At 40.0% G+C, this 24,857-nt stretch overlaps 1 protein-coding gene across 8 annotated transcripts in view; it reads left to right on the top strand.

Annotated features, from left to right (window-relative positions):
• Window positions 1-1,127: 1,127 nt before the first annotated feature.
• ATF7IP (activating transcription factor 7 interacting protein) overlaps window positions 1,128-24,857 on the top strand; it is a 108,389-nt gene continuing 84,659 nt past the window's right edge. Inside the window, exons 1-2 of one of the 8 annotated variants that reach the window (XM_069773787.1) lie at window positions 11,150-11,323; window positions 11,873-11,951. In XM_069773787.1, coding sequence (XP_069629888.1) covers window positions 11,938-11,951 — 14 coding nt within the window. In that variant the 5' untranslated portion in view covers window positions 11,150-11,323; window positions 11,873-11,937. Of the gene's footprint in view, window positions 1,320-1,392; window positions 1,671-11,149; window positions 11,324-11,872; window positions 11,952-18,758; window positions 19,215-24,857 lie in introns of those variants that run through there. The other 7 variants (XM_069773788.1, XM_069773786.1, XM_069773785.1 and 4 more) reach the window with 7 other exon arrangements.

Below are 24,857 nucleotides of genomic sequence, written 5' to 3'. Positions count from 1 at the left end.
ACAGGTACTATTTTATGACATATAGGAACAGAGTGCTCTGTTGGTCAGCCTGGTCTGTACGCAACAGACAAAAAGTTAATTCATATTTAGCTTATTCTTGAAGTAGATAAATCAGGATGCCATTTTTCATGCCTCCAAGTAGGAAGAATGTGAACCTTACTGGCCTCAAGAAGGAGTGAATGGGACTCTCCATTGCAGGGTTAGTAGGGGACCGGTACCTGAATCTCAGCACTAGATGAGCACAGGTGGTGTATCAGCATTTCTGCTGAAAACTCTGCACGTGCCCTTCTATGCTCTTGTACCTTCTTGTGTACCTGAGGATACAGCCGCCAGTCTCTCTGCTGGACCTGACCCTGTGCCTTGTGGGACAGACCAGCTGTTGGCAACGGTCATTCCCACCTTTGGCTATGGTACAAAGGGTGCCGAGTTCTGGCTCAGATTCAAGCAGGTCCCCCGGTTTTCTCCCCCTCCCCCCCGCACCTCTGAGGCAGAAATGGAGGGCAGGTGGGAAACGGCCACACGCGGTTTTGACCTGCAGCTCACCCAGGCAGGCCGCGTGCCTTAGATCCACTTAAAGCCGCGCCAATGGTACCATTTGGTTTCTTGGCACACTTGAAACCCGAAGCCGGTAGTTAACCCCCCCAAACCTCCGTGTTCTGGCCAGGCGCGGCCTGTAGTAAAGAATACTTGAGGTTACCCCACACACAGCCCAGAAGCTGGACGAGAGGAGCAGTAAGGAAGCTGCCGCAAACGACGCAGGAGGCTGGTAGCCCAGGTTATTTTCAGAGCTGCCCCACGGACCTCGGGCAGGCTTTCAAGGATGTCAGAGGGGCCCCAGGGCAGGGGAAGCGGCGGGGGAGGCGAGCGGCTGCCCGCGGCCGCCCGGCAGCTCCCGCCCGGCCCCTCGGCCCTCAGCCCCGGCCCCACCACAGCGCCCCCTGGCAGCCAGGGCTGCGGCGCGCCCCGCCGCGTTACCGCCAAGGACCGTCCGCCACCGCCCGCCAGGGGGCGGAGCCACCTGCTCATTTAAATAAACCGGCGGCTCATTTGCATGCCGCCAAGATGGCCGGCCCTGCGATTGGCCGGCTCCGAGGCAGCCCCCGCTGCCGGCCCCTGTGCCCACGGAGGGGGCGGGGTCGGCCGAGAGAGGGGAGGGGACACGGGGCTTATTTGCATAACGGCCCGGCGCGTGCGACGAGGGGAGGTGGCGTTGGTGCCTGGAGCGGGTTCCGATTTTGAATCTACGGCGGCGGCGGCGGGAAGGCGGGAGCGGCGGCGGAGCGCCGAGGCGGGAGCTGCCGCGGGACGCAGGGGCGCAGGTACCGCAGGTCGCTTTCGGGGCGCGACCGACCGACCGGCCGGGCTGCGGCGGCGGCGCTCTGTGAGGAGCGCTGCCCCGCGCGGCGGCGGCGGCGGCAGTGCGCATGCTCTGGGGCTGCAGCTTTGCACACGCGCCGCTGCGCGCACCCACACCCGCTCACAAGGGCGGCGCAGCTATGCGCGCGCTGCATGGGAGCACGTGACCCGGCTCCAGTGCAGGCGCCGGCGCGCATGCGCGTTGTCGTTTTCGCGCCGAGGTGGCGGGAGGTGGGGAGCGGGGCGCGGGGCGGCGCCTTCTTCCGCCCCCCCGCGTGTGGAAGGATCCCCGCGGCGGCCGCTGCGGGTCACGGGTAGGTCTGGCGTGGGGCAGGGCACGGCTGGGGCGCTCCGCTGAGCTCCGAAGGCGCGGAGAGCTGGGCAACGCCAGGCAGTCGTCCGACTGCGTTCTGTCTCGTGCGTCGGCGAGGTGAGGTGAGGCGAGGCGGAGACGCCTCCTGCACCGCACCTGCCGGGTGTTTGGGTGGGACAGCCCTGCGTCTGGCGCCTCGAAAGCGTCTCCTTACGCTCTGTTCCAACTGGGGATGGCGCGGCCTGGGCGGCGCTGTATGCGGCCGGTGGGTAGCCTCGCAAATACAGCGGGCGTGGATGTGGAGCGTTGCAGCGGATGGGCTGTAGAAGCAACAAGGAGAAGACTGTTTTTCTCGTTATTGCGCTCAAAAGCGCGCTGATGAACTTAAGATTGAAGTTTCTGAAGCATATGGGCATGCTAATTTGCTAGAAAGGAGGGTGTTTCAGTGGAAGAAAAAAAAAGGCCTAGCTATGCCTTGTTTATGATACATGTGATGTCATCAGCAAACAGGACCGGAGCGGCTACTCCAGGTTGTCGTGGAGGCCCACATCAAACAAAATGGCAAAAGTTAACAGTTTAATTAAGTAGTATATTCACGTAAAGAAGGTACATTTGAACTTCCAGTTTTGTTTGAGCTTCAGCGTTTAAAATACTGAAACTGTATTCATGGTTAAGCGTTTCACATTTTAGTTCTGACGTGACATTGGGGCCTGTTAGAGGTGTAGTGTTGTCCTCAAGCAGTTTTTTTGTTTAACAGGTGTATATCCTTCTTATTAGATTTCCTAGTCTTTGACAGATACCCAGTGGAAATGCCTACGTTAGAATATTTTGTTGCATAATAGTAATCTTGAAATAAATCTATGTATTGTAATGTCAGTGTGACCCTTAACACAGACAGACTTGTTGGATGGCAAAATTGGATGGAATTGTTGATGGAGAAATATTCCCTTAAAATAAAGGGGCGAACAGCTCAACTCTTCTAGGCAACAGTCAATGAGCTTAAAACTGCAGCCTTCATGCAGTCACAGAAAAATAACACTTGTGCATCTAGACAGCTTATTTAACATGCGAGTTGGCGGAAATAAATAAATACGTTTGGTCAGTATCCCAGATTATACAAACAAATACAATATTATTATGAATAAATTTATTGAAATTTGCGTCTGCAAGATCAGGATATTCTACACGCATGCTATTTGGCTCTCTTTTCCAAGTTAAAATATATTTTGGGCCATTATCTGTTATGCCAGTTTGATCTATTTACAATTATTGCAGTTATTAATATTTACCTTATATTTGCGTTTTTAAAAATAAAAATGTGAAGAATGTGCTCAATTTCTGCTTAAATCTGAAATTAATATGTTAAATATGAACTCTGTACACAAACAGCAGATGTCAGTGTAAGAAACTAGTATGTTTTTCTGATTAGGTACTGGTTTGTGCAGTCCTACAGGAAGGTATGAAGGAGAGTATTACCTCGAATATTAAGAATTCTTTGGAGGGGAAAAAACCAAACACAAAAAACACTGCTATTTGATATGTGATCTTGGGTAGGTAACTTCTCAGTTTACAGAGCTCTGAAATGGGGCTAATGGTAGTTGTCAGGCCCATCATAAAATGAATTCACTAATGATTGCATGAGGACTTGTGCAATTCATGAATCATGGCAATTACACCCACTATTTATTCCTCAAGTTTGGCAGTTACCTTATTGTTTTGTATGACCCAGAAATATCAAATCAAGCTCCTATGTACGTATAATCCAGACAGGAATTGTACTAATAATTTTGGATAGGAATACATCTTTTCGATAAATGCTAAATAATTAAAATACAGAAAAACTTTTTTTTGTCACTGTTTATAAGTAGCTGCTCATTGTGTGTTCTTTTTAAAAGAATTCTCAAGAGATCTTTGTGGTCTCATTGTTATGCTCTTAGTTTAGTAGACTTACTACGTTGCTTGGAGTAAAAGGCTTTTTATCAGTTGCAACCTTGCTACCAGGTGTAGCAGTGCTGAACTGATGCTTCCTGTGATAATGTGGAACAGTGTTGTATTTTGCTGTATGAGTTAATTTAACAAGACTATCTTGAATGTTGTGTAGGCTTGAAACTCATAACAGAATTGATTCATAGGATACGATAATTATATACATCAATTGAAACACTCATTTTGATGATCTTATTGAGGGACCTCTTAATTCTCATTTCCTGTCCATTACAAAGTCTGTTTTCAAGAAGATGCTAATCCCAACAGATACACATACATGGCACACTCTGCTGTATTTGCTCATACCTCTTGCTTTAGCTTGTATTGTTATGCCCATTTTGCATATTTAGAAGATCAACATTAACTGTAGTGTGTTAGTTTTCCTGTAAAAGCTCCTTCAGGAAACGTGGTATAACATAGACGTACGCTTTCCTCCTAGCATGGGAAGTGATCTTGCTAGCCAAGAGACTGAACAATCTATGAGTAAAAATAGTTTAATTTTAAATACTGATTTTACCGAATCTGTTGCAAACAAAAACAGTTTACATGTTAAACAATTTTAAAAATCCTATTTTAGTAACTGATTCCTAATTAGTAACTAAATCCTCATTTTCATTGTGTTCATGATTTTGGGGAAAAGGCATTTTTTTCTGTTACAAACAGACAATATTTCCACAATGAAAAGTAGCTGACTAAACCAGATACTCTATTTTCCTTCCAAAACAAGAAAAAAAAAATCAAATTTCTCCCCATCTAGATACTTTTAATAGTATAATCGTTAATTAGGCTTATCTGGGCCTATTGTCAGAAGTTATATTTATGCCTAAAATCTCACGGTTATTCATTAAATGTAGATAGTAAGGCCAAAAGATACTTTACTAGTATGTTGCTCTTACTTAAATAGTTTGCAAGGTGAATGCATTTTTTCCATTTGCTCTCCACCTGGTGTTTTTCTATATCGTGGCCTAGTTATATGTTTATATTATGAATTTATTTTGGAAATTACTGCAGTGACACAGATGTACGTCACAGTTTTCATAAGAGATATTAGATGAGGAAAATAAGTTGCAAGATATAAAACTATTACGATATGTGAACATAGAGGTTTTGGTGGGTTTTTTTTTTCCTCTGCAATATATTTTTATGTAATATTTCTCTTAAATGCAGCGAAATCTAAGATTGTTAATATTTTTCAGTTTAATCTGTGGCTGGACTCTTCTCTTTAGTATGTGACGTTACTTTGAGAAATTCACCTACACATACAAAACAATTGGGATCTCATAAACTGGCCAACACAAATGATGTTTTCATGAAGTATACTTGTAATTCTGGTATTTCAGTTATACTCATTGAACTATATGCTGTACTGTATGAAAAAACACTCCCGTGTTTCCACCATACTGGAAGAAACTGTTCATCAAGCAGCCCTGACTTATCCAAATACAGAACGGTTCGTCAAGCAGCAGTGACTTACCCAAATACAGGATGGAGAGTAAGGTAGGGCTGTTGTGTGGGGCAACAAAAAACTTGGTGGTTTTTTTGACAGCTCATTAATAAGCAGATAGAAAGTTAGGTTGTTCTCTGAAATGGTCTCTGTAATCAGCTGCTCTTGTTGGTCAGTTAAAGAATGTCTTGATCTCTGAATAAAGTTTAGGTATGGATTGGGTAATACTTCATATTTAAAATTCTTGTAGCTCAGTTTTGGTTTGGATTTTAAAGCCTAGCGACTGATCCCAAAGAAGGTAACTGTGAAGTCTTCCATCTTTCAGATTTTCAGTCAGGAGTATCTGGAGCATAGATTTTTGTCAGCCTTTGAGTTCTGGTTATCTTTTTAAAAGCAAAGTTTTGGATTATGTGGGATCTTAATTTTCATTTGTTTGAAGAGATTTTGTGTATCATTTGTAGTATGTTTACGTATCTTACCTTTTTTGTTTGTGTAGGGTTTTTTGTTACTTCCCCCTCCCTCCCAGCTCCATTTCTGTAGCAGTGGGTGTCAGACGATCCTTGAGCTCATATGTAGAATGTTTAAGTCTCTGGAAGCATCTGATCATTAAAGTTCATTATTAGCCTACAGATCAGACTATAAAAGTGAGTGTGATCAATTTTGGAGATACAAAGTACTGATACTAGTTATCCAGAAACTGGATCTGCAGAATGTGTTTAGTTTTTGGGTTTTTTTTTTAGAATGGTAAAGATTGAACAAACCCAATACATTCTCTAGCTTTTCAGGGTGTAAACAATTGAATGGTGATTCAGAAATGGGAGTCTGTTTTGTTTGGTTGGGCTTTTTTTGTCTTCTACTTCAGTTGCATATTCTGGTTTTAGTTAATGTTCTAGTACTTATCTCTGTTCTATCTTGACTGTGTGCATATATATGTGCAAAAAAACATCACAAAGTTGAGAGTAGAATTTAATCTACACTTGAGTTTTATGTGGCTTTGTGTTTTATGTTTTCATTTGAGGCTGTGTTAGTATTAAACAAAAAACGGAATGCTGTTAGTGAAAAATAAATGCCTACATGAACTTTAAAAAACGCATAAATAGGGTTATTAAATGGCACTTAGGAATTCCACTAATAAGACAAATGTGTTTAACAAATATAAATGATCTTTTTTTGCTTAAGCAGAAAATTGCAAAACAGGTATGTGACAAAAATGTTTAATTGTGCCACAGCCCTACAAGTTTTAACAGAAACCTGCTCAGTTCTAGTATAGTAGTCCAATTTTATGTGATAATTGTTTGTCAGATGTTCTATCCTTAGTAGTTCTTGAAAGACATGTTGGTTTTCAGGAATTTGACAGAGTGGTAAGTATCAAAGATAATTAATTCCTAGAAATTTTGTGAAAACAAGCAGCTGGGGTGAGGAGAGGCTACCATTGTCCCCAGCAAGGGACTTGGCAGTTACACATTGTTTTGGGGGGATAACTTGCTGTCAGTTAGGACATAGGTATTGCTTGTCAAAGCAGTATGGAGGCTGTCCCATCAACATGCAGCTTCAAACTAGATGTGTATGTGTACTTGCTTGTCCAGCATGGTAAGGCACCAATGATAACCTGAGGTTACTCTGATGAAAAGTAGCAAGACGGTGTTTATAAATGTGCCGGAAATGTGGTTTCATTAGTTGTGTTGCTCACTGATTATCTTCAATACCACTGATGTTTACTTTTTAAAATGGCCAGTGTGTTTAAGAGCAAGTCTGTCTCTCCCCATTCTTTCCCCCGCCTTTTTTTTTTTTTTTTTTTAATGATTCCTTGGTGGTGTAGCTGAAGACATAATAGTAACTATGTGGTATTAAATAAATGCCTGATCCTCCATTCTATGTCAGCTTCCATCATATCACTGTGAAGGAATTCAGAACACTATGTATAAGTATGTATATTGTATAAATGCCCTTTATGTTCCTTTGGGATTTATGAGTAACTTAGAAAAAACAAACAAAAAAACCAAACAAATAAAAAACCACCAACACAACAACAACAAAAAAACCTGTGCCCTCTAAGATGTTTTCTTTTGAGCTGTACATGTTATAAATAACTAAAAACTGTACTCATGAGTTACCAGCTCTTATTTCTTCCGGGAATGAACAACAAATCATGTGAGATCTTAGTAAATTAGATGGCTGTGTACAAAGCACTTTTTTTAATAATTTATTTTCCAAGATATTTAGGTAAACTAGTAGATCTTGTTTGCTGTGTGCAACTTGGATATTTTTAATACAGGAAAAACGTTCTTCTCTTCTAGATCCAATTTCTGAAAATGCTCTTTAAGTAAATTCACATACTCAAAGCACAGGTTTTATGAATGATACGACTGTGGATGTGTCAGCTAGCTGTTAAAATAACCTGTATATTTGCTCTGTTATTTTGTGCTATCCTAAGCGTTATCCTCCATTTCACAATAGTGTAAAGAAATGTTATGGTAAAAAAACCCAACAACCTGATGCGAAAGAAAGTTCCTTATACCTTTGCCTCCAACTTACTGCAGTTTCCAGAAGGTCATTTAAAATAGTTGTTGCATTTTAATTTTTTTTAGTCTTTCAAAATCTGTTTGGTAGCAAACTAGCACATAAACATACATGCTTGCTGATTTCAGTCAATACACTGAAAATTTATTTCATTGGTCCTACCATCAAGTGGCTTGGAATTATGGGAAGACCTCAAATGTTGTGCAGACTTTGACTTTCTGCACTCTAGTGTTCCTTGTCTCATGATCATCATGGACTCCTTCTTTTCCCTAGTAGTTTAAGTAGTTTTTTTATCTGTGAAGTTCTTGCAGTGCTGAGTGAGAGTTGAGATGTTTCTTGAAGTCAGCCTGCTGGCCTGTGTAACTACAGGAATAGAGGAGGGTTTCAGTAGATGGTCTATTGAGACTTCAATTGAGAGGCATACAAACAGTAGTAGTCTCTCATTTCATCAGTGTAAGAACTGTTTTGTCCACTTGATGTTAACTACCATACAAAACCCCATCAAAACAGAAAAGAACAACAAAAGAAGAGGATAAATGAGAAAAGTAGATGAGATGTGGTTTGTACACAAGGAAATGGGGATGATATGTAGCAGACTGGTTTCTAAGCGTATAATTTAAGGAAAAGAAATTATTTATGCTTTAGCTGCTTTTTTACTGCCCTTGTAATGTGAAATGATATAAAACCCTGTCTGAAAGTCCAGAATTTTCTGCCTCCCCTTGATTCTTCAGCGTAGGAGCCCTAGTATAAAGTCTGACTCTATGTAATGATATTTAAGAGGTGAGGGGGGGATGGTGTTATAGAGGGCAACGATTAGAGAAATGACAGGGTACCATTCTCTTGAGTTTCTTGTTTGATGTTATGAGACAGTTGGAAAATGGAAGCTCTTTTTTAAAATTTAACTTACGACTAGAATAATTGAACTTGCTGAGATGATACTGCATTGTGTTGGCATGTCATCAGCAGAAGGTAGAGTTAAGGTTGTTTTGAGTTTTCATTACATATTTAAGAGAAAACTAAACATAATGGGCTAAGTTTAAATTCCATTCTGAATCTTTTTTTAAATGCCTGATTTTCTTACTTATTTTTTATTTTTAGAGAACCTGTATAGATGCCACCCTAAGTAGCAATAAGAATTTGTAGTCCCTCGCTAGTACAGGAATTCCACGCTAGTGTAGGTTCACTTTAATGTTTACAAAGCATTCTCAGATGAGTTATTTCACTCCTAATTTTGTGTTTAATTAAGCATCGGGTTTTATTTTAAAATTAGTTTGTTAATATTTTTAACATATTAACACACCTGTGTATGTTAACCAAAGTATATTGAAGTGAACTCTTGAGTAAATACATGTGGTTTTTTACCATTTAGCTAGATTTTTTGCAACTAGGTGTCTGCATTAGCATATCAGTACCTCTGCACGTTCATGAAGCTTTCTGACAAGATAAGATGATTGATTGCAGCAACTTGAGTGTGACATGGGTTCTGTTTTCTCTGGCTCAGTGAAAGTGTTCTCTGAAATTTTTCTGCCAGGTAGTTATGCCTATTCAAACCTATTGAAGTCACTGAGTTTCCATATATCAAGCTCCAAGACCAAATGTCAGAGAATGCAGTGTTGTACAAGTGCAGGTCTTGGGTTCTGGATTAGAACCTGCCTAGGTTTTTGTTGAACTTCCAGGACTGGAGGTCAGAATTCATCTTTTGCTGTAGGAATTTTGTAGGTGAGCTAAACATAGAATTCTCTTCTATTTAAAACATTGCTACTGTGGAAATCAAAATGTATGTATATTTGTCATACAAATGAAATCCAAAGTTTGAATTTTGAAATATTGCAAGTTGTTGTAAATCTCTGTAAGCTGAAGGTGTTCTATATATGAAGTTCAGAGTAAGCAACATGGTGTTATGACTGGCTAGTAGAAAACGTTTCTTTTGAATTTGTTGTAAACTTGATTTTTGATTTAGTAATAGGTCTTTTTGAAGAAAAGCTTCAGCGTAGTGGGTACTTTTAAATTAATTGTAATGAAGTTGTTCTCCAGTCTTCACAAACTTGGTTTTGAGAGGCTTGTCTTTTGGGCATTTGAATTTCAAGCATATTTTAATTTAGTCCTCTGAATCTGTGCAGCATTATCAAATACAATAATAGTCAATGTAGCTGTTTACATGTGTGGCATGTGCTTTTTCTTGCATTGCAAATCATGCTTTTCCTTTTGTCATTATTCACTAGATGGTGCATTTCAACATTTTTTAAGTTTGAAATACTGACTGTGGTGGTGATGAGTGCATCAGACAGCTACTGCTGGCATGATTAATCAGTCCTGAAATAACCAGCTACAGCTGGCAACAGACATGCACAGTTACATAAGTTAAGACATTTTCATAAAAGCAGTAGATGGAGGGCATGTTCTTGCATTTGCGGAGGGGGCACTTACTGTGTTGGGCTCATTTTGGATCACAAAGACTATTTTTTGGTAGATAGTAATAATTTAACATTAATTTCCTTCAGGATTGCCCATGTGCTCTTGCAGTTATTTTGTTTTAAAATAGCCCTATTTGGATTTTGTAGAAGAGGTGTACATGATGAAGTGAGGCAGATATAGAGGAGTTCCCTCCAGAACTGATCCACTCTTGCCTTGACAAGAGTGTGTGATGGGCGTTAATGAACAGACGTTAGAGAGGAACCTCTATTCTATTTAGTTCTGCTTGCGTTAAAATTGTGTATCTGCTTGACAGCCCCTCTGTGGCCCCATAGGTTCCCAAACCAGTTTGTTAGGAACAAACTACTTATTGTTACAAGAAGATTCCAGCAAAATTGCTGAAGGGATTCTAGATATGTCTCTTCTTTGAAAAACTTAGATGACGTACTGCATCATTCATAAGGGATGAGATACTTGATTTCTGTGGGCACTGAAGTTCTGGAGTGTTCTTGGGGTTTTTGCTAGCTTCCTTATTTATAAAGTGAACTTCCTTCCCCGCCCCCCCCCCCCCCCCCCCCAAGTAAAACTGTTTTATTGGGCAACTAATATTACACAATAGTTCAAAATAGGTGCTGCTGTAAAAAGGTATAGATCAGTTTCTTAAGCTTTTTAAGGTTTGTGGTGGGGTTTTTTTGGGTTTTTTTGTTTTTGTTTTTTTTTTAAAGAGTGAGATGAGCCTGCTCTTGAAAAGTATTCCCTAATGTATGTCAGTTCTATGCATGATCTGGCTCTGTATCTGTGGCTGTTAATATGTGACATGGATTCTGAACTGCCTGGAGTCAGGAGGGATTTGAAGTATGTGATTCAAATCCTGGATCACAGACCTAGCAGGGCTGCCTCTCGGTGGTTTTTGGTTTATTTTAGTTTTCTCTTTACCAGTGGTGTTCTGAGTAGCTGCAATGTTGCAGCCGTGCATTAACCATTTCCTGCCTGTCAAAGAAACCATTCCTCTGCCCCCCCCCGTGCCCCCCCCCTCCCCCCCCGCCTGTGCAGTTTGTTGCAGTGTGGCAAAGAGGGAGGTGCTTTGCTGTATAAATGTTATATGCACTGCCGAGTTGTCACTGAGTGGCTGGTCTTGAGTGCACATTGCAGCCATCTTAAATCACATTTTCAGTGCAGCTCAGACAGTGCAGTTTCAAAATGGCTGACGAAGTGCTCTTCATTGCAGCAGTTCAGCTTGACTGTATGCAAATGAGCAGAGCTGTTGGCATCACATGCACCAGACCTTAGAGGTAAGCACCAGCTCTGCTTTGCTGAGAAACAATTTCAAACTTTGTTTAGGCAAAACTAACTAATTCTAAGCTGTATAAAATATCATAAAATATTGTCGTCTTTTTGTCAACAGGAAGGTGTTTTTTGGTCTTGGTTTTTTTTTGTTTGGTGTTTCTTGGTTTTTTGTTTTCCCTCCCCTCTCTCACTGAAATAATGCATAGACCTCTATCCTTTCTCAGTTACAGGGTTGATTGGGTGGGACAGGAGAGGTCAAAGGTCATACCCATATGTCTTGCTAATCAAATTATTTCATTTTGGCTTACTTCCTTACCAGGCCAGAAGAGCTCTCACTTTATTCTGCCCTTTCTCAAAAGCTCGCCTCATACTTTAACTAAAACATAAAATAAACTCTTTATAAACTTTGTTAAATTTTTGTAACCAAATGGTTAGATTTACATTTGATTATCACATTTTCAACCTGTAACTTTTTCTGGTGTAGATAAGAACTACAAAATCTTCGTAAATACATTGGAATAAGAATGATTATGTAAATGTTAACTATTTTGCAGGTAGCAGTTATTTGCTACTCGAGTAATGCTACTATAAATTCTGCAGAGCTACTACAAATGATAGAATGAAAGTTTCAAGGTAAATTATTCTTTTATTTCTTTTGTACAACTTAACTGAAATCTGACTTTCAAAGTGCTAATGGTTCCACACGGCCTAGTCTTTTCCTGTGTGTGTTACTGGTTCGTGGCCTAGCTATCTGTCATGCTCAACACCCACTAAAAGGTAGTCAATAGGTGTCAGTGTCCAGGGACATGAAGGTAGGAGAAAAGCAGTGCTCAGCTTTTTTTCCCTTGGGGAGGGGGAGAACTTAAAAGGAGGAGGAGAAAGAAGACTTTTTTTTTTTCTCAGGACTCGCTCATAATCTTGGTTTGTGTCTGTCTCAAATACCTAGTTAAGGTCTTTATGGGATCTTAAGCTGGATATGAGTTAATTTGAGAGTAATTAAATAGGCAGTTACTTGAAGTTCTCCAGAAACGTATCAGGAGCAGCAGAAGAGCTGGATAACTCATCAGGATGTAGCTCATAGTATTTTCTTGTCTGAAGTTGAATTTAGTGCTAAGGATGTGACAGCCGGTACTAAACACCTAAAAGTTTAGTCCTTCCTCAGTATTTTTGTACATTAATTTGGTCCTTTTAGCATACTCTGTAACAAAGCACTTAGTGGTTAAATTAGTTTTTAAGTATCTGTTCCTATAAATGATCTTCTATTGTTAATGGCAATACACTGTTTATAAAGAAGCGAAGTATTCTGGGCAGATAGTGCATGTCAGGTTCTTGGGAGATGTGCTTTCTCTATGTTTACCATGTGCATTTAATATGAAGAAATTAAAAAAAAAATCAGTAAAATGCAGGATTTTAAGCCCAGGTTGATTGCTAACTTCAGCTAACTGTAAATTTGTAAGTAATTGGTCATAGGATTTTCCTGCTTTAGGATAAAAGATCAGTGACAGGAATAAAGCGAATGTGTGGTCACAGGTGATGATGAAATGTAGGTAGGTAGTTTTATTACTTGTTTTATTGGTAGTGGAATTTTATTTAGTGGATTTGATTTAAGGCAGATTTTAGTTCATAGTGGCTTTTCTTGATTGGGTAAGATAGTTAAGATCCTGAGAACATTTAGGCACTTTAAACTGTTTGAGAACTTGGACAACAAATTCTACTGAAATGCATTTATCTTGATAAAATGTGAAGTTTTGCCATACATTCACTTCATCTAATGAATGCAGATTAATAACGTAGTGAGATTTCCTTCTTCCCACCCCCAAACAATAATCTTTCTGGTTTTCTGCAAAATACTCTGAGTCAAGTCATCCTGACCCCAGTCTTATAAATGATATCTGAGGTTTGTGTGGGTTTTAGTCAGTTACTGTTGTTGATTAATTCCAGATGTTAATAACTCATATTTTTCAAAGCAAGCAGAAACAATTTATTCTTCATGATGAGATCACTGAACTCCTACTTTGTAATCATTGAAGGGGATGAAATATTATGTCTAAAACGTACTTTACCATACACATCCTGTGGTGGTTTTGGTGTTGGTTTTTTGTTTTGGGGTGTTTTGGTTGTTGTTGTGGTTTTTTTTTTTTTAAGGAGCATATTAAAATGTCATAAAACAATAAGCGTATAAAAATTGTCAAGTGCTATTGGTTCTCTTGGTGTGGGTTTTTTTGTTAACCCCCTCTTTAATGGCAACATGAAAAGGAAAGGAGTATATTTTTTGACATTCCCTGTGAGGAGTGGTTCTTCACATGTATTACGTTTGAGTAAAATATTGTACATTCACACCATGTCTTTCATACAGTCCTTTTTGTGCCTTTTTTTGTTGCCCCCGTTTTTTTTTTTTTCTGTGAGCTGAGTAAGCTTAGTCCCATTTTACAGAAGAGGCACACAGAGATTGCCAGAGTTCAGAGGAAAGCTCTTGTCTCAGTGTCTTCCCTTTGGTCTTGGTTTACTTTGCTCTTTAACAGGCTGTTTTGAAAACAGTGTAATTCTTGGAAGTGCTGTACAAAATGACTGGCCCAGCAGGGAGCTGTAGCGTTTTATTGTATGAGCTGGGTGGGTGGGGTGGCTTGGGAGTTTTTTGGTTGGGTGTTGGTTTTGGGGTTTTTTTTCGTTGGTTTTCTTTTTTCTTTTCTAAAGTGGGTGTTGGAATGCATAAAATATGGTAAGTTTTGAAACCTGTGTTGCATATGGAACACATCCCTGTTTCCAGAAGTCAAAGTACACTGTAATGCTTGCTGTACAGTAGTACTGCACTGGTAGCTGACAGCGTGATCTCTTCTCTGGTCCCTCCTATAGTGTTAAAATGTGTTCTTTAGTCTTCAGAAAGAAAACAAAACCCACCGATTTACTTGCATGGGAACAAGGCACTTCAGTGGATGCTAAAAGAAAAATAATATTCTTTTATTAAATACATAAATTAGAAGTTCTTGATATGAATTAGAAATAGTTGTGTATAATGAATTAACAACTTCAACTGAATTGATGATCACTATACATTTTTAATGCAAGATGCATTGTCAGACTCTGCTCAGTGTTCTTGCATCTGCATTTTCTCCACTTCTTCCACTGCTGCATTCTAGAACAATTAGCTTTGTACTGCTGATAAGTTAACTTGAAGGATAGGCTTTCAGCAGTAAATAAATTGCTAATAGGGTAGCAGTCTCAAATACACGTGACTTTCAAAGAGAAATACCCAACAGTAGCTTACTCTGAAGGAGTGTATAGAGTCACTTTTTTCCTCAATTCATTTTTTTTAAGATGGTGTATTTGATTATAAGAAAATGATTCTACTTTATTTTCATTTGTGCTCCAACTATTTGGATAGTTTTTCATTACTTAATTGTACTTGCTTGGAACCATTCTAACATGGCTTGATTATTTTTTATGTTCCTCTTAAAACTCAGAATTGTCTCATTTTGCACAGCTGCATCTTCTATTTTGGTAGATATTTTGGGAGCAAACAATTTCAGGCAGGATTAGGAACCAACTGGAATGGACTGTTGAATTAACGCAATACTGTTTAATGCATGCAAATCACTTTCAAACAGCTGACTTGCTTGGTTCTTTAGATACTAGAAATAAATGGTTACCAAGCACTTAAAACTGTTTTTCATCTTAAATACTTAATCACATTATGACTATTATTAAACAGTTAAATCGGACCTTTATTTTTAGCTGTAAACTTTACTATGTTTTTTTCTCAAGAATGTACCGTCTTCAAAGGGACTATAAGTAAGGCAAAATGTTTTGGGTTGATTTTTTTTCTACATCACCTTGATTTGCAGGTTAAGATCTGTCAGCTTTTCAGTATTTGTTTAGTAAATGACAAAATTCTTCATGTAAATTTAAGTGAGGAAAATGTGCTTTTTCTCAAGTTGATAAGGAGTCAAACTGACTATTTTCCCTTTCTAAAAGAAAGGGAGTGCAACATTAGACACTGTTACTGCCTGGAAGTTACCTGGTTTAGACACTTTCTCACCCCTTTTCTGTGGTAGAAAAGTGGATACAACTATTGTCAGCCCTTCCTCCCCCTCCCCGCCCCCTTCCCTTTCCTGCCTTCCTACTCCTGTTGATACAGGCTTCTGCTATAAAATATCTTGAAACAAACCACACCAGCTAAGATAATGGGTTGACAGACTGTCTCTACTTCAGAAATGAACATAATTTTCTGTGCCTTTCAAAGACCAATGTGAGAGAAACTTGGGAACTACCAAACTTCTGGCTCTTGAATGAGTAATTTGTTCTGTTTCAAGCTTTGGAGGAGAAGACAGAGGGGAAGGGGGTGTTTTGGCCTCTGTGTGTGTTGCCTACCGAAGGCCCAGGGCCTTTCATTTTCTTTTGCTCTGTGGTGGGTTTTTTTCTTCTTTAATCAAGCTACTAGTGACAGATGTCATCAGGGGTTTGTTTGTTTTGTTTTGTTTTTTTTCTTTTATTTTAGACAAACTTTGTCCATGAAATGCTTTTACATCTAAAATTGTGTCTGAATTAGGCAAATCATTCTGTGGCAGACTTTTCTGTACCTTTCTATTCTGAGATGAATCAACCGACATTTAAAATTTGAGGATGTTGTCTTTGATACGTAGCAATTGAAACCATACAGCTTAATAGTAATTATCTTGAATGCAGCTGGCCTTATTACTTTTGACTGTAACATCTGCTCTTTAAGGTTGCTTCTGATGAGAGACTAGAAAATTTTGTGCATGTTGGAGGAAGAGTCCTATTAACTGGCTTTGAGAAGGCAAAGTCATAAAAGCTCTCATGTTTCCACTGACCACATGCTAAACATGGGAAAGGTAGACAGACATTTTGGCTTTTTCTGTAGTGGCAATTGCTGGAGAATATAATTGAGTATGCTATTGTTTATTCTCCCAGGTTAGACTCTAGCATTTAAAAAAACCCACAGAAACCCCCTCCAACACCCCCCCCCCCCCCCCAACAACCAAAAAAACCCCTAACCAACCCAAAACTGGAAACAAAAAAACCCCACCCAAATACCCTGTTTTGGAAGTGGCTAAAGCGGGCCCCTGTGCTAGTTCTTGGGGTCAGTTCATCAGCTCTGTACATGGCAGGCAGACATTGCTGCGCTTGGTTGGGGGCATAGCAAGCCCTCCAGTTACTTCAGTTCACCCCTGGCTCAGAGGCAGCCCCCTGAGCCCTGTATAACTGAGTTGGTGTATTTCTAACCAATTGCTCCTCCTCTGTAAAAACATTTTGTGTTTGAAAATGAGCTTTATCATGGCTAGTGGTGTGAGAGTCAAGAAGGCGCAGAGAGGAAGGTACAGCCGCAGAGGGAGTGTGGGTGACTCTGCAAGAACCTTCTGGAAGCGGGGTGGTGCCTCCCCCAGACAGCAGATGGAGAGCTCGCCCTCGGGGCTGCTGGCAAGCTGTGGCCTGGACTTCCCTGAGCCAAGAACAGAAAATATTCCAAGTAAAGGCTCTTATTTTGCAGTATCTGTTTTACTGTGTTGAGAGTCATGCTATTATTCTGGTATTTGTGCACAAAGCTGTAGAGCTGGGAGGGGGGGGCAGGCAGCTGTATGTGGGAAACACAAAGATTTTTTTGGTTTGCTTTTTTTTTTTTAAAGCAGCATTGGTGCCCTTTATTTTTAAGCTCAGAGGCTGTTCATCTGATGATTCATTCTGCAAATGACAACAGCATCACTGAAAGATGTATTCTGCACAGTGCTTAAATGTGCTAACATACACAAATCTGTCTGAAAGTAAGATAAATCAAAAGATACATGTGATGTAAAAGAAGAGCAATACCATATCACTTGTATAGTTAATGGCTGTCATTTTAATGTTACAGTCATTCTGGAAAAGTAATTATTTTTCCCTTACACATCACTTTAGGCTTTTGGATACAACAGCTGAGGGTGAATTGTAACAACCAACGAAGAGTAATTTGCACTACTAAATACTTTCAGATACAAAATTGGTATTTTTTTGATAGGACAGGTGAACAAATTGTGTTAAAGTCAAATAACCTAGAACCAGCCATATAGCAAATTATGCTCACAGTGGGAAGGGCATATATAAAGTAATTTGACTAGATATAACCTTGACACTGTTGGTATTCTAAAGAGGAACAGTGCAGGGAACTGGAAGAGGCCTGTGGTAAAAAGCAGGCTCATAGGGTCCTGAGGCGCTTTGCCTTTGCCCTGCTGGAATCGCCAAGCATCACTGTCTCCATCACTTTCCTTTTCCCCTAAAAGGTGCTAGGCTGTGGCTGCAGCTACAGCAGTGTTGCTAGATGTGTAGCTAGCCAAACATTACTGTCAGTTTAACTTGATTTTATTTAAGATTTCACAAATTCATGTTTATAGTTAGTATAATAAACAGTATGTTTATTTGCCTTGAGTTGTTTCATGCTCTAAGAGTTTCTTATAAGGCCACAAATGAGAGGAAAAAGATATTGGCGAATGATTCATCCTTTACATACACACACTTAATAGTAAGCAAAGCCTGGCTTCTTTTTTCCCCCCAAAAGTACAGTGACTTCAGAATAAGGATTTGTAAAATGAAATTCATTTATTAATGTAATTGGACTCAGAGTGAGGCTGAAATCCAAGCTTCTGCCTTTACCTGTCACTGTACCTTTTAGGTACTTGAAAAGATAAAGTCCACAGCTCCACATGGGGCATTTTTTTCTTCATCTGCCTAAATGAAGAAAAATTAAATGTGAAGTGGAAACAGCAGATTAAACGGCCAGACATGTTACCTGTCGGCATTAGGTTAAAAATGGATCTGTCTTACTTGGTGCTGGTAGTTATTTGTTATTGATGGGCTGCAAAATACTGAAAATACCAGTTTAAGAAAAGCTGGTTGCTGAGCATTGAGCATACCCATTTATTTGGTGTTATTTGTTACTACAGAGCGCTCACCAGAATCGCTGTGAACAGCGCAGTGTGTAGCAGCCTACTAGGAACAGGCTTCAAGGTGGAATTTCTTTTGCAGAGACTGTCAATTTTCGTTTATATAAACAGTAAGAGCAGCACTTGACTTTTGACATGGATCTGGATTATAAGCAAATAACTAGACAATATATTCTAGAACTGGTAGTAGTCTCGTGGGGGCGGGGGGAGGCGTTGCTCAGCAATATCCTGCTGCAATTTAGTCCTGAAATGAGGCCCCCTTTATGTAAATTTTTACTGGCGCCAGCTAGCTGTAACTGCAGTCTGGCTCCGCGTCGGCAGCAGCTAACATGTGTCATGGAGTTCTCCTGTGCACGGATTGCAGGAGCACTCTGGTTTCTGGACCGAAAGAGCCGTGCTGATGAATGTGAAAAGACGTACAAAGGAACCTAGGTGTAATTAGATTGCTAGTAAGTGAGAATACTGAGGAAATTTCAGCTTCTTTTTTTAGTGTGCTGTCTTGCACTGTGCTGTAATAAATTTATGCTTGTTGGTACTACTGTGTGGTATGTGGGAGGTACTTCACTGCACATAGTTGCTGCAGTGCTAATAGTTGGCAGCACAGAAGGCAGTACAAAGAGTCCGACTGGAGGCACTTGCAGTTGCAACGTTCCCTTGGAGGCTGTGGCATGCTCAGTGAGCTGCAGGGGCACTCCTGACACGTTCAGCCACTTGTGTGGAGAAGTGGGAGTTCCAGCAGGCTTTAACAAGCAGATGTAGGCTACTAGCTGAGAGGTACAACAGCATAGCTCAGGCTGGCTAAAAAATAGTACTCATGCTGCTATGTAAACAGAACAAGATCTTAGTATCAAGATGGCTGACCTGGAAGTGTACTTGTAGCTCATTTGCATAAGTATCACGAGCTGCATGTGAGTGGCTTACTCAGAGGAGGAAGCTCATTTTGCACGTGCCAACTTCTTGCCAGGTAAGAGAAGCAACTCGTTTTCTGTATTAATGTTTTAGAGGCCTTTGAAGTTAATTTTCCACTTAGGTGCCCATACCCCACTTTGGCAGAATGCCAGGAATTAAATTTAAATATAAGAGGTGTTTTCTGCGAAGCCTGGAAGTCATTTGTTCTTGCTGTAATTATTTTTGGGTTGCTGTTGTTTCAGGGAACATTAACTAGCAATTATTGTAAAATGTTTACTTAAGTAAAACTGAAGACTTTAAAAAATATTAGAAATTTGAGTATGTAGTTGCTAATGTTACTGTTCTTGTTTGGTTCAAACCTCTACTGTTTTGCTACTGTGTTATTTTTGTCTCAACACCAGTTGATGCACATGGAGGCTTAGCAGTACTGTGAACTTACCCCTGAAAAGGGTGCAGAATTAAGAAGGTTGAATCCACCAGTGGTGGTTTTTTGGCTTCATGGTGTTATGAAGAAATTTCATTATCCTGGTTGTAGTTTGAATTCTCTTCTTTTTTTGAGATGGCAAAGCTGTTAAAAGTATGGGACACTAATCTGTTGTCCATTTATTTTTTAGTATAAATGCACATTCTCAAGTCCATTTATGTAAATTTTAAAAAAGTATATTTGTAAATAGGGGAACAGATCAGAATATGATATTTATCTGATCTCCCCCCTCAGAAGACAATAAGCTTGCCTTAGAGCAGCATATTTTAACAAAATGACAGTATTGCTAATTATGTAATATACTGTATTGTAGTTATGCATGTAGCGCATGAAAGGACTGTATGGGGCAGATGTGCTAGTTCTGCACAAATGTATTTGTGGTGTTTATATTTTACAAGTCAAAAATTTTGTGACGGGGTGGGAGACTGGAAAGGGGAGATGGTAAAAGAAAATGACTGGATCTGGGAAGTCTCTGAGCTAGAGAAAAGAGATAGCTGGAGATGCATGAACAGGCCAAGGAGAACATGGTCACTTAAAGGTAGACAGCAGCTCAAGCTAGGGATGTGGAACTGGCAGTAGACGGGCCTGATCCAGCTGAAGGAAAAATGAGGTTAACTGAAGAGAATAAAACTAAAAAGGTAGAAGGGCAAAGTAGGCAGGTAGATTATTTGAGCTTAAAATGGCAGTGATAGGGAGTAAAAGTATTGGAGCTATTCTGAAATGGACTGTGAATTAAGGCCAATAGAGAAGATGTAAATATGCTAGGAAAGAGAACTATAACTGGTTGATATTGAGGAGGGGGGGATTTAATGATAATAGAGAAGGGTATACTTCTGCATTGATATGGCAGAGTAAAATGCTGCATGCCAACAATTTGGGCCAAATAAGTCTTTTTTTTATATGTATCTCATTTACTTTGAAACCTTTGATAACTTTTTTTTAGTGATAAATTCAGATTTGATATGGGACGCAATTTTGCTTGTCATTTAGAAGTCTGGTTATATGCAAGTCCAGACTAAAAAAAGTACAAAAACGGGGGGGGGGGGGGGGGGGTAGGGGCGTGGTGTGCATGTGAGAAAGTATGTAAATACGTATATGGTAGATTCCCCAAATAAATTACATTAGAAATCACAGTTAACAACTGTAAAGGTTGTTCATAAAGGGCAAATTCTGTTAAAATCAGCCTTGCTTTCATTGCAATGAGAAGGAAGCAATTCAGGGCCCCTCCTTCCTTTTCTGTAAGGTGTAAACGTGTGAGGATGGTAGAGGAGAAATGGCATTGAGTGGGGCATGAAAAATGTAGAAAACTGATTAAAAGAAACAAAATATTCCTGAGAGAAAACCTTGACTAGTAAAGCAAAGGATAACAAAGGTGACATTGTTAAAAATTGAGAAATAATTCTAACAGTAATGTACGTGATAATGATAACATGATTCATAGTGAAAGAGGCAGAAGATTACAGTAGATACTACTGGGTTTTTTAGGTAGAATGAGATTGCATTATAATATCTCACAGGTGACTTAAGTACTTAAATCTAGAAGTTAGAAGGAAGATACTGAAAAGTACATTTCTTAACAAAGGCTATAAATAGGTCTTTGTAATCTGCACCCAGCAGTTCTAAAAGAGTGGGCTGAGAATATTTCTTTTCTGAGGTGTCCCTCCCAAAAACTTAAAATACAATGGGATTGAAGACTTCTTATTTAAAAAGGTCAAGCAGGATGACCTAAATAACTATTTAGCCTCACATAAATCCTGGGGGAAAATAATGGAGGGACAACTGAGGGATTTAGTAAATGCAATTAATGCTGAGGTGCTTTAATGGAAATAAAACTTTATTTAAAAAAAAATGCTGATGTAATTTGTTTTAGAACAAGGTTCCTTGGTGTAAATGCCTTGATACAGGCTTTTTCTTAAATAACAAACAGCTCCCTGGGAAAAGGCACAAAAATCACTCTGGCTCAAGAACACAAAATTGTAAAATAATTTTAAAGTTAAACCAATAATTTAGGTTGGAAGGGACCTCTGGAGGTCATCTAGTCTGACATCTTCTTTAAAGCAGGGTAACTTCAAAATTAGACCAGGTTGATCCAGGGTTTGTCAAGGTGAGGTTTGAAAATCAGCAAGGGTGGGCATTCCACAACCACTCTGGACAAGCTGTTTCAGTGTTTGACCACCCTTGTGGTGAAGAACTGTTCTCTGTATCTATTTGGAATTTCTCTTGCTGCAAGTTGTATCTGTTTTCTCTTGTCAGTGTGCTGTGCATCTCTGAAAATAGTCTGGCTTTGTCTCCTCTATGAACGCCAGTTAGGTTGTTGAAGAGAGCAATTAGTTCTCCTCACTTAGTTATCTGTTCTTCGTGCTACACAAACTGAGCTCACTAGTCTCACCTCACCTGTCGTGTTCTCCAGCTCTCAACCATCTTGATGGTCCTCCACTGGACCTACTTACCAATATCTCTTTTGCATTCAGGGTCCCAAAAGTGGATGTACCATACTTGAGATGTAGCTTCACAGGTGCCAAGCAGAGTGGAATAATCATTTCCTTTGATGTGCAGGCTAGGTTTTTGCTTATGTAGCCCAGTCTCGAGTTTTAAAAGAAAGCATTAGTGTAAAACAGTAATTCCATTGAATATGTTGGTTTAACCCCAGCCAGAAGCTGAGCATCATGCAGCCGCTCACTCACTTTCCCCCCACCCACTGGGATGGGGAAGAGAATCAGAAAAAAAAAAGTAAAACTCATGGGTTGAGATAAGAACAGTTTAACAGAACAGAAAAGAAACAACTAATAATGATAATAAGAACAATAATAAAATGACAATAATAACAAAAGGATTGGAATATACAAAACAAGTGATGCACAATGCAATTGCTCACCACCCACTGACCGATGTCCAGTTAGTCCCCGAGCAGCGATCCCCCCACTCCCCCCAGTTTATATACTGGGCGTGATGTCACATGGTGTGGAATACCCCTTTGGCCAGTTTGGGTCAGCTCTCCTGGCTGTGTCCCTTCTCAACTTTTTGTGCCCCTCCAGCCTTCTTGCTGGCTGGGCATGAGAAGCGGAAAAATCCTTGACTTTAGTCTAAACATTACTTAGCAACAAGTGAAAACATCAGTGTTATCAGCATTCTTCTCATACCTAACTCAAAAACATAGCACTATACCAGCTGCTAGGAAGATGATTAACCCTATCCCAGCTGAAACCAGGACAAATATGTTTCTTCAGAAAGCAAAAGTGACTACTAAAATAGGCTCTCCAATCCAGGGCGGGGAGGAGGGGAGTAATGGGAAGCTGGAGGCAGAGCAACTAATATTTAAAAATGGTCCTCTTTATTTTTTTTCCTTTTAATTACACTGTGAGTAAAGGAAGCAATGAATCTTTCTTGTGTGTTTTGTCTCTTTCCAGAAAGACATCTAATCTTGATTTGAAGACAGGCTCAAAAGAATGGCCAGCCTGTGGCACTTAGATGGCATGTGGATTTGGAACAGCTGATGTGTGACTTGCCCACTATGGCAACTCTGCAGCTGGGTTATATGGGATAATGCTGGCATGAAATCTTCCGTGTAATCTACATTTCTGGTTATTGGATACAGTTACCTAGTAGGGACTGCTACAACCTTTATCGTTAGTTTGGCTCCAAGCTGGTTAAATGCTTAGCCTAAACCGTGCCGAGCCTTATACTGATGTGGTGACACCCCACAAAGGTTGTCTAGATCTTCTGCCCAAGAATAACTTGTGGACCATCTCATCTTCTGGCTCTTGGCTAGATAAGATACTCAGATGATGAGGTCAAGAAAGTTAGCCGGCTTTGCATTAGCCAAGTGCCTTTCTGGTTTCAGCAAACAGATGGCTAAGGGCATTTAATGGTCTGATGAGACTAGATATGGTTTCTTTCGTTGTCGTGCTTTACAATGTCTTCCTTAATTCTAGCAGTTTGGTATTTCTCACCAGGCATGTTGTAGTGATTCTGGATACTTTTGTTGTTTTTCCCTGCCCCCTCCCTTCTGAAAGGACAGTGGGCAAGGCTTAATCTCCATGCAGGAAAACTTGGTAACTGTTGAGTGAAAACCCTGATGGTCAAGAAAAGTAAAATACCTAATAATATTCAGTCATCCTAGTGGTGTGTAGTCAGTGACCTTATCTTCTTTTTACTTAAAATTTGATTTCTGTTTTGTTATGGGTCTTTTTCATAAATTGTGGTCAGACCTGCCCTAAAATTTCACCTTAAGTGATGTTTTTCTTTTGCACTTAAATGTTCTTTGTTGGGTTTTGTTTTGTTTTTTAATCAAAGAGGACAATATTTAAAGCTGTGAACAGTGTGACTTCTGTACTGCCTTGTTTTAGAACTTCAGTGACATAATCAGTCACAGGCATGGCTATCAGTTGTGGGATAGGCCTGTACTCTGTGTGTGTTGGGGTGGGAGGGGAAGAGTTCCCTTGTGTTATCCATCAGCAACCTCACAGAGGGAAGGGTGAAGCCTTTTTTAGCTATTCTGAATAGATCTGAACTCTACTTAGGAAAGATCAGCAAATCTATGCTGCAAACAATGAATGTATTACCTTTACTGAAAATAGTTATGAAGTTTTCCAGCTTTGATTGAGGTAGAGCATCAGTGACTTGCAGTGCATGCAGTGGTTTCATTATGGGGCCAAGAAGGGGAAATTATGAAGCTCTGTCACACCTGGATTTGCTATCACAGGATGTGACGGAAAGAGAATTCTCGACATGCTGTAGCCCGGGATTTTGTTCTGACTGTCCTAATGGCATCCACATGTTTGACAGCAGCAGGGAGAATCAAACTAATGTCTCATGAGCTAGTTCTCAAAGTGAGAAAGCTGTAGAATTGCATCTGCTTTCTTTTATTGGCTAGGATAAATTGAGTATTGTGTATGCCAGCACAAGAACTGCATGTGTGTTCCAGGAAGCATTGTTGACAGTATAAGGCAAATATTGTAAATAACTTGCATTCTCCAGGCTAGGAAATTATCAGTCAACTCAATAATGGAGGAGAGGCATTGCAAAACAAAGTCCAAGACTGTTCATTTGGCACAGAAAATCCAGCTATCAAAGTTAAAATGTTAAAACTTAACTTTAGCTCCACTTAAAGTAGATGGTGCAGGCTATCAGTTGGTTTGGACATGCCGTGATTATTTCTAACTTAGTATGGGAGGTGAGCTTCCTCTAGGGGGAAGGCTTTGCTTCCATCTTCTA

Source organism: Haliaeetus albicilla, chromosome 28, assembly GCF_947461875.1.
Source record: "Haliaeetus albicilla chromosome 28, bHalAlb1.1, whole genome shotgun sequence".
In the NCBI taxonomy this organism is placed as follows: Eukaryota; Metazoa; Chordata; class Aves; order Accipitriformes; family Accipitridae; genus Haliaeetus; species Haliaeetus albicilla.
Note: the sequence above shows the minus strand (reverse complement) of the source record. Positions and strands in the feature narration are given on the sequence as shown.